This window comes from Rhinatrema bivittatum, unplaced genomic scaffold (assembly GCF_901001135.1).
Source record: "Rhinatrema bivittatum unplaced genomic scaffold, aRhiBiv1.1, whole genome shotgun sequence".
Taxonomy (NCBI): Eukaryota; Metazoa; Chordata; class Amphibia; order Gymnophiona; family Rhinatrematidae; genus Rhinatrema; species Rhinatrema bivittatum.
The window spans coordinates 80,112-96,702 of NW_021820908.1; the positions used below are offsets into that span (position 1 = coordinate 80,112).

Consider the following 16,591-nt stretch of genomic DNA (forward strand, 5'->3'; position numbering starts at 1 on the left):
GCTGTGGAATAGAGTCTTTATTAGAGAATAGAGAGGCACTGCCCGAGAGGCAGGGAGTGCAGGAGAAGTCACAGAGTCCGTGCGGTGTACCTTTGTAGTGAAGGGAGTACAAAGGGAGTACCTTTGTAGTGAAGATACGGCAATGGTCCGCAGAGCGGGGTAGACCAGAGAGGCTCCTTAGTAGAGATGATACAGTAGTAGTCCGAGGAGCAGGGCACATCAATGAGGGTTCCTCACTTAAAGATGATACGGTAGTGGTCCGCAGCACAGGGTACACCGATGAGGGTTCCTCACTAGAAATGGTCCAGTAGTGGTCTGCAGCGCGAGGTACCTCGATGAGGTTTCCACACGAGAGATGGTATGGTAGTGGTCCGCAGCGCGGGATACACCAATGAGGTCTCCATTCTAGAGATGGTATGGTAGTGGTCCGCAGCGCGGGGTACACCGATGAGGTTTCCACACTAGAGATGGTACGGTAGTGGTCCGTAGAGCGGAGGTACTCACAGTAGTGAAGGTTCCAGGAGAAGCCTCGGGAAATGGGACAGCAGCAGTCCAAGGCGAAAGGCCCTCCAAGGAGCGGATAGCCAGAGACGAGGAAGGGCCCTCCAAGGAGCAGGTACCCAAAGCGTCTCACGCCAAACGAGCAGGAACTGGAATGGGAAGTCCGTAGAGAGCGAAGCAGATTCTAGAATGAGGGAACTTGCTGCCAAGTCGTAGGTAGGCAGGGCCAGCCAGCTTAAATGTCCTGGAAGGATGATGTGATTAAGACTGGCCTATGCGCGCGCCTAGGGGATTCCAAGGGCCAGATAGTGGTCGGCAGCGTCCGCTGCATCCAGGGAGGCCCTGGAGTGGTAGGCAGGGCAGCCGAGGCCGCAAGTCTTCCCAACAGAGTCAAAGCTGTAAAGAAGGAGGTGAGCAACAGTGGTCGCAGCATTCTGTGACCGACGGGTGTAACAACATCAGGGTTATGTAGCGGCCTCTTTTGATGCCATCATCATTTACAGTGGAGATTGGGAGACAGGCCTATGTCAATTACAGGCAGTACTTACAAGTCTATGAAGGGCTGGACTGACAGCCAACCCCAAGAAATGTAAATTATAGGGTCAAGAAGTACAATATCTGGGATACTCCCTTGGGAGAGGAAACGTCCACCCACAGGCGCAGAAAATAGAAGCAATTACCCAAGTACCAATCCCACAGACAAAGAGTAAGGTGAGAGCCTTTATAGGTCTCATCAGTTACTATCGATGGCTCATACCAAACTTTTCAGAAAAAGCGGAACCCCTCACACACCTATTACAAAAGACAGCCCCGGAGAAGGTTAGATGGTCTGCAGAGGGAGAGGAAGCCTTCCAGATTTTAAAGAAAGCCATATGCTCTGAACCTATTCTGCTAAGCCCGGACTTTTCTAAGCCCTTTATAGCACAGACAGACACATCAGAGGTGGGGCTAGGAGCCGTACTTGCACAAGAGAAAGAAGACCAAGAACACCCACAAGCCTTCATTAGCAGGAAGCTACTTCCCCGAGAGAGACGCTATTCTACGATAGAGAAAGATGCCTTAGCTGTCAAATGGGCCTTGGAGCCTTTTCGCTACTACCTACTGGGCCGCCAGTTCACACCGGTAATGGATCACCAACCCCTTGTCTGGGTCGCTCGGAATAAGGAGTCCAATGGACGAGTAATGAGGTGGTTTCTGGCTGATCTGGATCAGACAGACATCCGAGTTTGTCATCCAGGCACATAAACTTTCTTTCCAATCAGTCCTCAAGACAAAGATTCTTTAAGTTTGAAATTATTTATTGTACAGGTAGATTCTACTTACAATTGTTGCATCTCAATAGTGAGCCCCAAGGCAAAGATCTTTGGTAACTGGAAACAGGGTAGCAGGAGGGAGAAGAAGGTCTCTTGAGTTGCAGGAATTAATTTATGGTGGAGGTAAGGAGTTTGAGGGATATGAGGCTGATTTAGTCTTCAGAAGAAGGCAGTAAAAAAGAAGGTAAAAACTCGATCGTTTCAGGAGCTTTACAGAGCGCAGCTAGCTCTGGAGCCCGCATGGGCAAGACCTGGCTTTCGTCCTGAGCTGTTAAGGGAAACGCCAGCACAATCTGGGGGCAGGGGGGCAAGGTCCAATGGCAGTGAGCCCAAGAACCATGTGACACAGGGGGGAGCATGAAGGACAGTCCCTTGAACTTATAAGGCACCTAGGAAGACTCAAGTTAGATTGAGGGACATTCAAGCTCTTCCGGTAGTGAGAGAAAGCTGAGGGGGGAGGGAGCTTCTCTTAAAGGCAAGGCTTACAGTCTTTTATCATGTGTTACAAAAAGTGTTTCAGTATCAAGAATCCTCAGAAGGAAGGATTGCACTAAACACAGTTAAACTACAGTATATATAGATACAAACATGTACCCACTGCTGGGGACAGAACACTCCCCATCTGGTATCACAAGATACCATTATATCATTATGATACCACTGTATCATTATGCAAGAGTGCAAAGTTTATTATAATTGGATCCTTCGACGTTCAGGGAAGTTAACGATCATCTCGGTCCCTCAGTCATCCAGGTAATGTCTTCTTCAAAGGATTTCACCAAGCTGAAACGAGAGATAGACAACACAAAGAGAGAAAGAGTCTCTGGGGTGGGCAACGGTCCATGGAATTCAAGTTTCTTCATGCGGCATGAGGAGCACCACCTCATTGATGGGCCTGTAGAAGATCTTGGTTGTCCCTTGGTTCACAGTCTTTACTTCAATCTTGCAAACGCTTCCATCGTTTCCAGGGTAAGTCTTGACGACGAGTCCCAGAGGCCAGCTGTTGCCTTGGTTTTGGCTGTTTTTGAGAAGGAAGAGATCACCTTCTCGGATGTTGGGTTTGTTGGATTGCCACTTGCTTCTATACTGGAGAGTCGGCAAGTACTCTTTCTTCCAACGACTCCAAAAGGAGTTGGCAAGCTGCCGGACCCGTTTCCATCAACGCCTATAGAGCTCCCTGCCGTCAAAGTCTCCATGTGGCACAGGAATGTCAATAGTCTTTTGAGTTAAAAGCATGACATGCAATGTTCGACTCTTTACAGGCTCCTACGAAGTTGGTTCCACAGTCGGAGCAGGTCTGAGTGGCTGAACCGCAGATTTGAGCGTATACATGGAACCTTCTTGTCTGGTTGTAGATGTAGCCCAGTGCTACTTTGCTGTCCATGTAAAGATGGATAGCATCAATTTGCATGTCCTTCGGCTGTTAGTAACTCCACTATTTCCACTGCTAGCACCGTTCCACATAATTCCAGACGTGGCATGGTGTGGTTAGGCTGTGGTGCTAACTTGGCTTTGCCGAAGATGAAGCCCACACGCACTATCCCTTCTGTGTCTGTCACTCTCAAAAAGGCCACCGCAGCTGTGATCTTCACAGATGCGTCAGAGAAAATGCAGATGTCTTTGTGGCTGGTTGTATTGAGTGATATTGGGACATAAGTGTGTGGTATGTGGGACTGTTCAAGCACTTTTAGGGAGCTCTTCCATTTTTCCCATTCTGGCTCTACTGCTTGAGGTAGTGGGATGTCCCACTTGGTGGTACTTGATGAGAGTTCTCTTAACAAGAGTTCTCTTAACAAGTCTCTTCCTTGATTCGTGACTGGAACCACAAACCCCAGTGGATCATACAGACTGTTGACTATGGACAAAACACCTCGGCGAGTGTATGGTTTATCTTGGGTTAAGAACTCGACATAAGTCTTCAATATTTAATATGTCTTACATGATTTTATAATTTATTTACCCCACTTTGTTCATTACCCTTGTCCCCCCCATATTCCTTCCCATCATCCTTTTCTATTTTGTTCCCCTTTTTTACTTAGATTTACCCCTTTTATGCCTATTCTACCCTTGTTCGCCAACTCTCTTTATGTTAACCGTTTTGTTCATTAACTACAATTGTAAAGCACTGTTGCTAATTTCAAATTGTCTGTAAACCGATGTGATGTTACTAAACTAATATTGGTAAAGAAAAACCAATAAATAAATAAATAAATAAATAAATAGAAAATACTCTTCTGTGATGAGCTGATAGGTTTGGGAATGAGCCCTCAGCTGTTGTATATGATACTTAAAGTTGGTGGGGTTCTCTGTGACCTTCTCCCTGTTCTGCCCCAGGTTATGCCACTCTCTTTCTATTCTGTGTTTATGCCTCTGTCTTCTTGCCTCAAATCTCTGCTTAGCTTTGTCTGTTGGCTTAGATAATCTCTTCAAATTATTGCTTTCATCCCCTCCTTCAGCATTTCTCCCTTTTTGCTCTGTGTCATTTCTTAATTCAATGGCTTCGGCTAGCTGTTCCAAGGTGTCTTTGTCTTTCTGTATTGCTGATTCAGCCATGTCAACAGCAAACATTTTTCTTTTGCCACTGAGTTAAAGGGAATAACTCTGAATTGCTTTAGAGGCAGACGGGTGAGGCTAGCTAACACTTCAGGGACGTTAGCCTAGGCTTTCTGCTCCCTTTCCCTGGAGTCAGCAGGGATCTGGTATCTATAGCAACCTTCAGTGGCAAATGTGTAACAGGAGAGATAGGGGAGAGGCAGAGCAGCTTTCACAATCGCTGTTCCTTTGGAGTTAGAAGATCTGGTATCTATGGCAACTAATTGCTCTCTGCTACTAGCCTGCTGGAGCATAGCTAGGGGAGGGGGGAGCTGCTCACAGGTGAGAAATTCTTCCTTGGCAAGAGGGAAGCTTGAACGGGCTTAAGTACTGTTGTTAAGTCTTTTGTCTAGTGTTCAATTCTGGCGGGCTTGCTCTTTGTATACCTTGCTTATAGCATAGGTTCATGTTACATCTGCAGTTTGCTTCTTTAATGCTTTGCAGACTCAAAGTCAGTTCTGAAAGTATAAGTCTTCACAATCGTAGGGTTTTTATATTTGATTCCCTTGCCTCTCACCACAGCTGGGAGGTGTGGAAGGCTTATTCAAGTGCAAGGCAGTGCTTCTAACAACCTTTCACCTTTAATGATTTCTACTCAGTGTAGACTTCCTTTCAATAGGCTGTGCTTTGGGGCTGAAATCCCTGTTTCATTGCACTGCATACAGTTCTTTTCACTGTTTTTACTGTTTAATTTTCCTGTTTGATACGAGTTTTTACTCGATTTACTTGAGTTTTTGCTATTTTCCTGGGTCATACCAGTTTTTACTGATCTGGATCAGACAGACATCTGAGTTTGCCATCCAGGCAGGTAAACTTTCTTTCCAATCAGTCCTCATGACAAAGATTCTTTAAGACTGAAATTATTTATTGTACAGGTAGATTCTACTTACAATTATTGCATCTCAAACGTGAGCCCCAAGGCAAAGATCTTTGGTAACTGGAGACAGGGTAGCAGGAGGGAGAAGACGGTCTCTTGAGTTTAAGGAATTAGTTTATGGTGGAGGTAGGGAGCTTGAGGGATATGAGGCTGATTTAGTCTTCAGAAGAAGGCAGTAAAAAAGGTAAAAACTCAATCGTTTCAGGAGCTTTACAGAGTGCAGCTAGCTCTGGAGCCCGCATGGGCAAGATTGAGCTTTCGTCCTGAGCTGCTAAGGGAAACGCCTGCACAAGCTGGGGGCAGGGGGCAAGGTCCAATGGCAGCGAGCCTAAAAACCATGTGACACAGGGGGAGCATGAAGGACAGTCCCTTGAACCTATAAGGCACCTAGGAAGATTCAAGTTAGATTGAGGGGCATTCGAGCTCTTCCCATAGTGAGAGAAAGCTGAGGGGGAGGGAGCTTTCTCTTAAGGGCAAAGCTCACAGACTTTTATCATGGGTTACAAAAAGTGTTTCAGTAACAAGAATCCTCAGAAGGAAGGATTGCACTAAACACAGTTAAACTACAGTATATACAGATACAAACATGTACCCACTGCTGGGGACAGAACACTGGCACTCCAACCATTTGACTTTAAAGTCCAACACAGAGCAGGGAAAGCAAACGCAAATGATGACTTCCTTTCTAGGAAAGTCTCCCTTGTACAGGCAGGCGCTCAATTAAGGAAGGTTGAGCTGAGGGGGAGGGAATATGGTAGAGAACATGACAGAAAGCCTCAGACTGCTTTAAGGGACCGGCTCCAGCTAACTGGCCCGGTCCACCTTAAGACAGACAGGAAGGGGATCCTCGGGTGGGGGCATTTCCCTGAGGTAAGGGATAAAAAGGTGAGGCCCTGAGAGAGAGGAGAAGGCCCCAGGAAGAAGAAGGAAGCTGTAATTAATTGCTGTGTCTGTTTTGGAAGTTTTCTTTTGCTTGTCAGTCTGCTAAGGTAAGCAGTCATTTTCTTCTGTTCTGTTACATAAATCTGTAAATAAACTGGTGAAAAGCAGACCAGTCTCCAGCCTGGTCTGTTCTCCGGCCTACCTCAGTCCCAGACCACTCCAAGGGCATCACAGGTGGTAATAAATGCTTTTAAATAAATAAATGAATAAATAAAAAAATTCTTATTACTAGAGTGCAAAGAGCAGGTAGGAACATATAGCATCAGTAAATTCAATAAGTAAAATGGACTATCTAGACTCATAATCTTAAACACCATAACCAGAATTTTAAAATCAATACGATACTTTACTCAAAGCCAATGTAATTCACATAATTGCAAGGATATATGTTCCCACTGCTGCCCACCGGTGAAATGCAGAATTCTGCAGAACTTGCACCACTCTAAGAGAGGTTGGCAGTCCAACAAGTAGAGAATTGTAGTAGTCTATGATAGACAGCAAAAATGCTTGGATCACCATCTAAAAATCAATCCTATCTAAAACATGTTTTAGATGTCTCAACAGTCTAAGCTTGTAGTAGCCAGACTTTAAAACATATTGGGGCAGATTTTAAGAGCCCTGCTCGCCTAAATCCGGGCGGATTTAGGCGAGCAGGGCCCTGCGCGCCGGTGCGCCTATGTTCAATAGGCCTACCGGTGCGCGCAGACCCCGGGACTCGCGTAAGTCCCGGGGTTTGGCGAGGAGGGCGTGCCGGGGGCGTGTCGGGGGTCGGGCCCGAGCCGCGCGGCGTTTAGGGGGCGTGTCGGCAGCGTTTTGGGGGCGGGCCCGGGGGCGTGGTTACGGCCTGGGGCGGTCCGGGGGCGTGGCCGCGCCCTCCGGACCCGCCCCCAGGTTGTGTCCCGGCGCGCTAGCGGCCTGCTGGCGCGCGGGGATTTACGCCTCCCTCCGGGAGGCGTAAATCCCCCGACAAAGGTAAGGAGGGGGTTTAGACAGGGCCGGGCGGGTGGGTTAGGTAGAGGAAGGGAGGGGAAGGTGAGGGGAGGACGTTAGAGGATTCCCTCCGAGGCCGCTCCGATTTCGGAGCGGCCTCGGAGGGAACGGGGGTAGGCTGCGCGGCTCGGCACGCGCCGGCTATACAGAATCAATAGCCTTGCGCGCGCCGATCCAGGATTTTAGCGGATACGCGCATATCTACTAAAATCCCGCGTACTTTTGCTTGCGCCTGATGCGCCAGCAAAAGTACGCCTATTCGCGCGGTCTGAAAATCTACCCCATTGTGTGTGTTCCTTGACGGAAAGCCTTGAGTCAAATAAATAACCTAAGTTTTATACCGACTCTTTAAAAGGAATTGTACTTCCTAAAATAACAAGATGGTTCATGTTGTATTTAACAAGGTAATTAACATCACGTGAGAAGCACATTGCTTCAATCTTGTTTATCTTCAGCAACAAATGATTTTCCTTCATCCACTCATTAATCAACTGGACACAAAGACAGGTGATTAAAGGTAGTTTCTGAATTTCCCCTTACGGTAAAAACAGTTGCAGATCATCTGCAAACAATATAAAGTTAACAGCATACTCATCCAATAATGAACAAAGGGGCCTTAGATAAAACAACACCGATCCTTGAAGTACATTACAAGGAATGTTAAACCAATCAGACTGAGATTCAGCAAAACAAACTTGCTGCTTTCTAACATGGAGAAAGCAGAGTTGCTTACCTGTAACGGGTGTTATCCCAGGACAACAGGATATAGTCCTCAAATATGGGTGACGTCACTGGACGGAGCCCTATCATGGAAAACATTCTGTCAAAGTTTCTAGAAACTTTTGAGTGGCACACTGAGCCCACAAAGCATACCCAGCATGCCATGATCCCTGCAGCCACAGGGGTCTCCCTTCAGTCTCGTTTGTAGCAATAAGTGCGAGCGAAAAAATAAAACAATAAAATGGCAACGGACCCAACTCCGCGGGGTGGTGGGTGGGTTTCATGAGGACTACATCCTGCTGTCCTGGGAGAACACCTCTTATAGGTAAACAACTCTGCTTTATCCCAGGACAAGCAGGATGGTAGTCCTCACATATGGGTGATTAGCAAGCTACAGCCTGACTCATGCTTTAACAGGTCAATGGCTCTCAACTCATGCACAGGCACAACTGGGGTGCCATTGACTAAGATGAGGCAGCCTGAATCACAGCAGGCATTTGTGGAAGGAGTTTGGTATCACACTGGAAATAGGTTTTTCAAGACAGATTGTCCAAAGGCAAGGTCTTGTCTTCCTTCCTTATCCAAGCATTAATGAGCTGCAAATGTATGCAGAGAACTCCAAGTCGCAGCTTTGAGATGTCAGCAATAGGCACTGAACGGTAGAGTGCTATGGATGTTGACATAGCCCTTACTGAGTTCGCCTTTACACGCCCCTGGAGAGGATGGACAGGAAGATTCCACAAACTTGTCCGGAGGGAGGTGATGAAAGTCCAGATAATAGCCCTCTCGGATAATGGCGAGGACCCACTGGTCCGACGTAATCTCGACCCATCTGGGGTAGAAGAGGGTTAACCTGCCCCCTATGGCTCCGTCCCCCAGATGGATCGGCGGATTCTCATTGTGAGGCGCGGCCAGGCCCTGAGCCCAGGTCTGCTCCCCTCTTGCGCTGCTTGGTCCGAAAGGACTGATTCCGGGCCTGAGGACGAGGTGCCTGGTAGCGACTCCTGTAGGAAACGAAGCGCTGGGAGCTTCTACCCCTGGAGGGCCTTGGAAAGGCGCGCTGGTTCCTCCTGAACCGATCTTCCGGCAGTCGAGGTACTGGAGAGGCTCCCCATGTGCTGGCCAGTCTATCAAAGTCGCTGCCAAACAGGAAAGAACCCCTATAGGGCATTCTGGTGAGGCGTGTCTTTGAAGGCGCATCGGCTGACCATTTCCGGATCCAGAGCTGCCTCCTGGTGGCTACGGAGGATGAGATCCCCTTGGCTGTTGTCCGGACTAGGTCTGATGCAGCATCCGTGAGGAACGAGAGAGCTGACTTCATGTCTGCTGCTGGAGTGTTGTTCCTAACCTGTGACAAACAGGAACGCGTCACCACTGTGCAGCAGGTTGCAATCCGCAAAGATAGAGCTGCCACCTCAAAAGTCTGTTTCAGAATGGCGTCCAAGCGCCGGTCATGAGGCTCCTTGAGGGCCGCCCTCCCTTCAACTGGAATGGTAGTGCGCTTGACCACAGCACTAATCAAGGCGTCCACCTGAGGGCACACCAGCAGCTCCTGTATAGCCGGTGCCAGTGGGTACATGCCCACTGGCAGTGGGTGCCAGTGGGTACATGCCCTTACGGGCATGTACCCACTGGCACCGGCTATACAGGAGCTGCTGGTGTGCCCTCAGGTGGACGCCTTGATTAGTGCTGTGGTCAAGCGCACTACCATTCCAGTTGAAGGGAGGGCGGCCCTCAAGGAGCCTCATGACCGGCGCTTGGACGCCATTCTGAAACAGACTTTTGAGGTGGCAGCTCTATCTTTGCGGATTGCAACCTGCTGCACAGTGGTGACGCGTACCCACTGGCATGAACTAGAGTGAATGCAGCCGCTGGTGCAGCCCATTCTAAATCTATCAGTTGTTGTGCTGCTTGCAAGAATGGAAAATGGCGGGCTGTAGGACGAAGACCTTCCAGCAGGGGGTTCTGCGCAGAGGGTACTGTAGCGCTGGGACCTGCAATATCCAACTCCGCCAGGCACTGAGACACCAGGTCCGAGAGATCCTCCTTAGGGAAGAACCGCCTCATGGTTCTATATGGCTCAATCCCAGGGGGGAGGTCCCCCTCGTCCGGGAGGTCGGAGTCGTCCGGTGAAACCTCCTGGTCCGACGGATCCGGACTGTCCAGCGGCGGGAGGTCCCGCTCACGATAAGGACGTGAGGGTCCAGGAGCAGGATCCGCAGGAGCCGCTACCGCAGCAGCAGCCGCCGCAGTCGCAGCCACCGCAGGAATAGCAGAAACAGCAGGAACAACAGAGACAACAGGGACAGCAGAAACCGTTTGCATCTGCACAAAGGCATGAATCCCCTTAAAGAGATCCACCCAGGAAATTGAAGCAGCCTCTAATCGCCGGGGTACAAGATCCCCCGGGATTCCTGATTGGTCGAGACTGCCTGCTAAATCCGGGGTAGCCCCTGGGGAATTGTCCGCAAATCGTGGCTGAGACTGGGCCTGGCCCGAGGGTCCCACGGCCTCCTCACATTGGGCACATAAGGAGTCTGGCTCTTCACTGTGCGTGGCTCGAAGCTGGCATGCAGAGCAGAGGCAGGCGGCGCCCCCGCTGAAGACGCTGAGGCGTTCTGTTCCATTGAAAAGTATGCGCGGAACAGAACAGGCGCACAATAATAATATGCGGCAGCAATATGCACTTAATACAACAGGCGCACAATAATAATAATAATATGCGGCAGCAATATGCGCTTAATACAACAGGCGCACAATAATAATAATAATATGTGGCAGCAATATGCGCTTAATACAACAGGCGCACAATAATAATAATAATATGTGGCAGCAATATGCGCTTAATACAACAGGCGCACAATAATAATAATAATATGTGGCAGCAATATGCGCTTAATACAACAGGCGCACAATAATAATAATAATATGCGGCAGCAATATGCACTTAATACAACAGGCGCACAATAATAATAATAATATGCGGCAGCAATATGCGCTTAATACAACAGGCGCACAATAATAATAATAATATGCGGCAGCAATATGCGCTTAATACAACAGGCGCACAATAATAATAATAATATGCGGCAGCAATATGCGCTTAATACAACAGGCGCACAATAATAATAATAATATGCGGCAGCAATATGCGCTTAATACAACAGGCGCACAATAATAATAATAATATGCGGCAGCTATATGCGCTTAATACAACAGGCGCACAATAATAATAATAATATGTGGCAGCAATATGCGCTTAATACAACAGGCGCACAAGATGCGGCCGCGGTATGCGCTTAAATACAACAGGCGCACAATATGAGGCAGCAGTATGCGCTTAATACAACAGGCGCACAATAATAATCATATGCGGCAGCCGTATGCGCTTAAATACAACAGGCGCACAAGCATAATATGCGGCAGCACTATGCGCTTAATACAACAGTATACGCTCAATGATATGCCCGATGCGCTCAGCAATATTCGGTCAGGAAAACACGCTCAATTGTATTCAATATGCTCTTAGCAATAAGCGGTTAGCAATACACACTCAATTGTATTCAATATGCTCTTAGCAATAAGCGGTTAGCAATACACACTCAATCGTATTCAATATGCTCTCAGCAATAAGCGGTTAGCAATACGCGCTCAATGGTATTCAATATGCGCTCAGCAATAAGCGGGTAGCAATACACACTCAATGTTATACCATATGCGCTCAGCAATAAGCGGTTAGCAATACACGCTCAATGTTATACCATATGTGCTCAGCAATAAGTGGGTAGCAATACATGCACAATGGTATGCAATATACGCACAATGAGAAAGAGAATATGCGCTCAGTCAGAGACATGCGCCTATCTCGGGCGCACAATACCTGAACAAGGCCACAATAATGGCACCCTCCACGGCGTGCCACGCCGCCGATCCTCAAGTCCTCGGAGACCAAAAGTAATAGATGTACGCCTTACCTGATCCTCGGCGCTTCCCGGCTGGAACCTGGGCGGTCTCCGGCTGCGGGGGGAGAGGGCAAGTACCTTCACCGCCTCGGTTGAGGATATGCACCCGCTGCCTCGTCCACGCCGGGACCGAGGCGCCTCGTATGCCTCACCCGAACCTCGCCCGGGGGCTACGTCCCTGCTGTGATTCGGCCACCGAACCGAGGACTTACACCTCTGGGGGATCCCGGAAATCACCCCGGGAAACTCTATTGGGGGAGGGACCTTAGGGTATCACCGCAGGAGTGCGGGGCTCGATGCTGTAGAAGATTAGGTGAAAAGAAAGTAGAAAATAGAAAGTAGATTTGGAAAACACGCTCCGTGAGCGTGCAGGCTCTCCAAACTGCTTTGGAGACGGAAATTACTAAGTTGCTATGCTTCCTGTGGGGGTATATATACCCGTGCTGACGTCAGATCCCTCTCCAACTGCTAGCACGAGCATACTATACACATTCGTTCTGAGTCCATCTGGCTACACGCCAGGAAATTTCCTATTAACTGTTTCAGCCCCTTGTCCTCCTGAGGTCTTTTTGGCCCCTCCTCCTGAAGATAGTACTGGGGGCTCTGAAAAGAGATCTCCTCTGCTACTGCCAAAACCGGTGCTAAAATGGCTGTCATTCCCATCCTCACTGGGTATCTCCTGGTGGAGCCAGCTTCAAGGTCCAGGATTCGATTTCTCCCCAGAAACAGGAAAAGATTTGCCTTCACCAAAGAAGGGGTCCCCCGAGCTAAAACAGAGAAACTCTCCGTTCTTCCTACACAAGTATGGCATAAGCTCCCATACCAGTTGCCCCTGTCATTCAGAGCTTCCCACCTCAGCGGGAGCCACCATAATGCAGCGTTTGTGGACTGAAAATAAACAAGCTGCCTCTTACCATCCTTTCTCTCAAAAGGGTATGCAACAAACACAGAGGATCCCTGCTGACTAAAGAAATGAAGAAATAGGGAAACTTTTCTATTACATCTTGGGGATAGCCTGCACAGAGCAGCAGTTGTTACCAGCCTGACCAGTAGAGTTAAGGGTAGCCTCTATGGAGTAGTAGTTGCCACTACCCTAAACAGAAGGCTTGTGGGTAGCCTTCACAGAGCGACAGTTGCTACTACCCTTAATAGAAGGTTTGGGGTTAGCCTGCATACAGTGGCAGTTGCTACTACCCAAAATAAAAACAAATCTGAATGGACCATATTGGTCTTTATCAGCTATCTTTCACTATGTTGCTATGTTTTTAAACTTTATTGTAAAGCCAAACAAAAACAGATAAAAGGATCCACACCGTGACCAAATTCCACCTTCCCAAGAAGGATATATTTATTTGTTTATTTATTTATTTATTTATTTAACCAATTTCTATTTTGTCGATTTGAAAATCTCGTCAGATTATAATTTCACGTACATAATGTTTATCAGCGGAGAGGCCAAGATGAGAGGGGGGGGGGAGGAAATCAGCACAACTCAATAGACAGGATCAAGCTAGAAAGGGGCCACTGACCACCCCCTTCCCAAACCCCCTACCACTGTTCACCCTATTCAACTAGGAAGAATGTCCCAGTAGAACAAGAACTTCCTGTTGCGCCCATCGGTCGCAGGCGGCTGCGACCTTTGTTGCTCAACTCCTTTCTCTATACAGCTCCGAGTCTGGGAAAGATGGCAGCATCTGCTTCTACACGCCGACCCTCATAGCGTGCCCGGGACGGCGTGGGCGCTCCCGGCAGCCATATTACATCCGGGGTTACCTAAGGCACGCGCACACGCGCCTGCCCCCTTCTTAAACGAGTCATAGTGGGAACCTCGGGGGCACCCCCACCACATGACGTCATCTGCCTACCATATTTAAGCTCAGCTGACTTCTTGCAATACGAGTTAGCAAGGATTCCTGTCCTGCTATTTCCACCATTCTGGGACTTCGCCTCGCTGTCCTTTCTGGGTGACCTAGGTACCCGCTCCTCAGGGGCCTTGCCGCACTCAGGGCTATTTGCTCCTTGGAGGGCCATCTCTCTGCCTCACTTCGTTACCAGTGAGTTCCTGCATCGTTCTCGGATGACCTCTTGCTGTTCCAGTTTCCGGTCTACTCGGTGCCTGATCTTCTATCTACTGCCTCAGAATCAGTGTGAGTACGGAACCTGCTCCTCTACCTTCATGGCACGGGTTCTCGGGTTACCCCACTTGAGGGCCACTACCGGAACCATCCTGCCTTGAGCAACTATTTCATCGGCTTCCAGCCTACCCTGCTCTGCGGACCACTACCGGAGTTGCCAGCACAAGCTACGCCTAGAGAAGGTATTCACCGAACTACTCCGCTCTGCGGAGTAGTTCGATGGACCAGCTTGCAGGTCATACTCTCTGGACTGACTCCATTGATCCGCTCCTCGGATCATCATTGGCTATATAATAAAGTTGTTTCCTCTGTTGTCTATCACTGCTGAGACCTCGCCTGTTGTGGTGAGTGCCCACAGGGCTCCTCCCTGTGGGTGGAGTCTACCATTTGCTAGAAACAGAAAAATATTGAGAAGCTGCAGGTGTCACAGTTCCCTATAAAGGATGATATCAGCAAACTCTTGTTCTCTGTTTCCATTTGCTAGTAGGGGAGCAAAACGCATGCACTTGGAGTGGTCTGATGGATAATAAGCAATACTTCTTTATTGAGAGGGAGGTGGATGCTTGAAATAGCCACCAGCAGAGGAAGTGGCAACCAAAACCATGACAGAAATTAAATATGCTTGGGACAGACACAGAGCATAGTGGTAAGAGAAGAGGCAGAGTAATAGGTAGAAGAAATGAAGGAGGAAAATTGAGTATTTGCTCAGGCATATCCAACTTTAGAGGGCACATGATGGAAAATGCAGTCAACTACTTTCTGGCCATTTTCTAGTGTAATGCTTCCAAAAAATCTGGGCAAACTGACATGAAGGAGCTACGGTTACAACCCTCAAATCATTAGGTTTTCAAGAAGTCTGGGGTAATTGACATGAAGCAGATTGGCCTCAATGGAAAAGGACAAGAGCCATATTTATTTGTTTATTTGAAAACATTTATTACCCGCCCTTCCTATGTTCAGGGTGGGGTACAAGGTACATACATAATTAAAAACAAACATCAATAATACAATAAAACCTTCATACAGTCATGTCACTAAAAACACAAAAAAAACCAAACGTGCAGCCTATGGGAATATTAAGATGGAATACTTATCAAGAGTAGGCTTTTTGGCATAGGAATGTTTTTAATGACTTTTTAAAAAATTTGGGCTCTTTTAATAACTTGATTTCATTTGAACTTATTTGCTGCTTACCAGATTTGGCTATAGAGTAGTCGCTCTATCATCTCTTCCCGTTTCCCTGTGAAGGAAAATAAAGAAAAATATTTGAACACAAATCTTCTCTTAATCCTCTGAGATTTTAACCTTAAAAATTGCTTCTTCTATTCCTATAGTAGCTCATTCTCCCACTGCATCCCAAGAAACTGACTTTAGTTAGGCATCTGCTTCAGGGATTGATTAGGGTTGAGGGAATGGGAGATAGGTTATGTTGGGCCTCTACTGCCTAACCGTAGCATTTGGCAAGGAGCTGCAATTGCACCCCATCAGCAGGAAATAATAAACAACTTTTTGTTCCTGGTTTTAAAATGTTATCGATTCAAGACATTGTCACAAACCACCTACTGTACAAAGCCTTAAAAGGACTTGTCATTATAATAAATGGTTTGATCTCTGTAGATGAAACACAGAGGGTTCAAATTTGCCTTAAGAATTTGGATCTCATCATTTTCTATAGGGGTGTATCTGCACTGCTCGTCATTTCAGAGTCTGTCTTGATTCTCCAGAACCTGGTTTAGATGGACTTATTTGTGAGGTCTGTGGTCCAAGACGCATAAAAAGTTCACCAGGACCTCATCAATGCACTTTCAAAAATGACTCCAATAACTGTCAATTGCCATCAAAAAAGCATATTTCCAAGGCAATATCTTCTCCAGAGTACTCAGATATAATACCAGCACATATCTGGAGCATCTGAGCACAGGAAACAGAGAGGATTAAATGGACAATTTTCTCAGTGGAGGGGGGTGGGCAATTGAGTACCTCATGTACTGGGACCCATATTTTTCAATATATTTATAAATGTTCTGGAAAGGAATATGAGTGAAGTAATCAAATTTGCAGATGATACAAAATTATTCAGAGTAATTAAGAACATAAGAACATGCCATACTGGGTCAGACCAAGGGTCCATCAAGCCCAGCATCCTGTTTCCAACAGAGGCCAAAAACCAGGCCACAAGAACCTGGCAATTACCCAAACACTAAGAAGAACCCATGCTACTGATACAATTAATCACTAACCAACCTCTTTCCCTTCTCAATAGTACTCCAACATAAACATATAAGGGAATAATTGCTTGGTGGTAATCTTGTACGGAGGTGATTCTGTGAGGGTAACCGATTTGCAGTTATCCTCTCATGGACCTCCGTCTATTATTCTTTTATTAAATTTACCAACATCTTTTTTTATTTCTTGGAATTTTCGATTTTTCAATTTTTTCTAAAAGTCCCTTCTCCCCTGCTGCTTTTCCGCCCCACTGGTGTTTTATTTCATACTTATCGGGACGTCACTTCTGTAATGTCACATGGGTACGGAGCTGCTTGTCCGACACGGGCCATG

General features: G+C 47.4%; 1 protein-coding gene across 1 annotated transcript in view; it reads right to left on the reverse strand.

Moving 5' to 3' along the window:
* LOC115082284 (sperm-associated antigen 8-like) overlaps window positions 1-16,591 on the reverse strand; it is a 105,343-nt gene that overhangs the window by 64,991 nt on the left and 23,761 nt on the right. Inside the window, exon 3 of the mRNA XM_029586517.1 lies at window positions 15,227-15,272. Coding sequence (XP_029442377.1) covers window positions 15,227-15,272 — 46 coding nt within the window. The remainder of the gene's footprint in view (window positions 1-15,226; window positions 15,273-16,591) is intronic.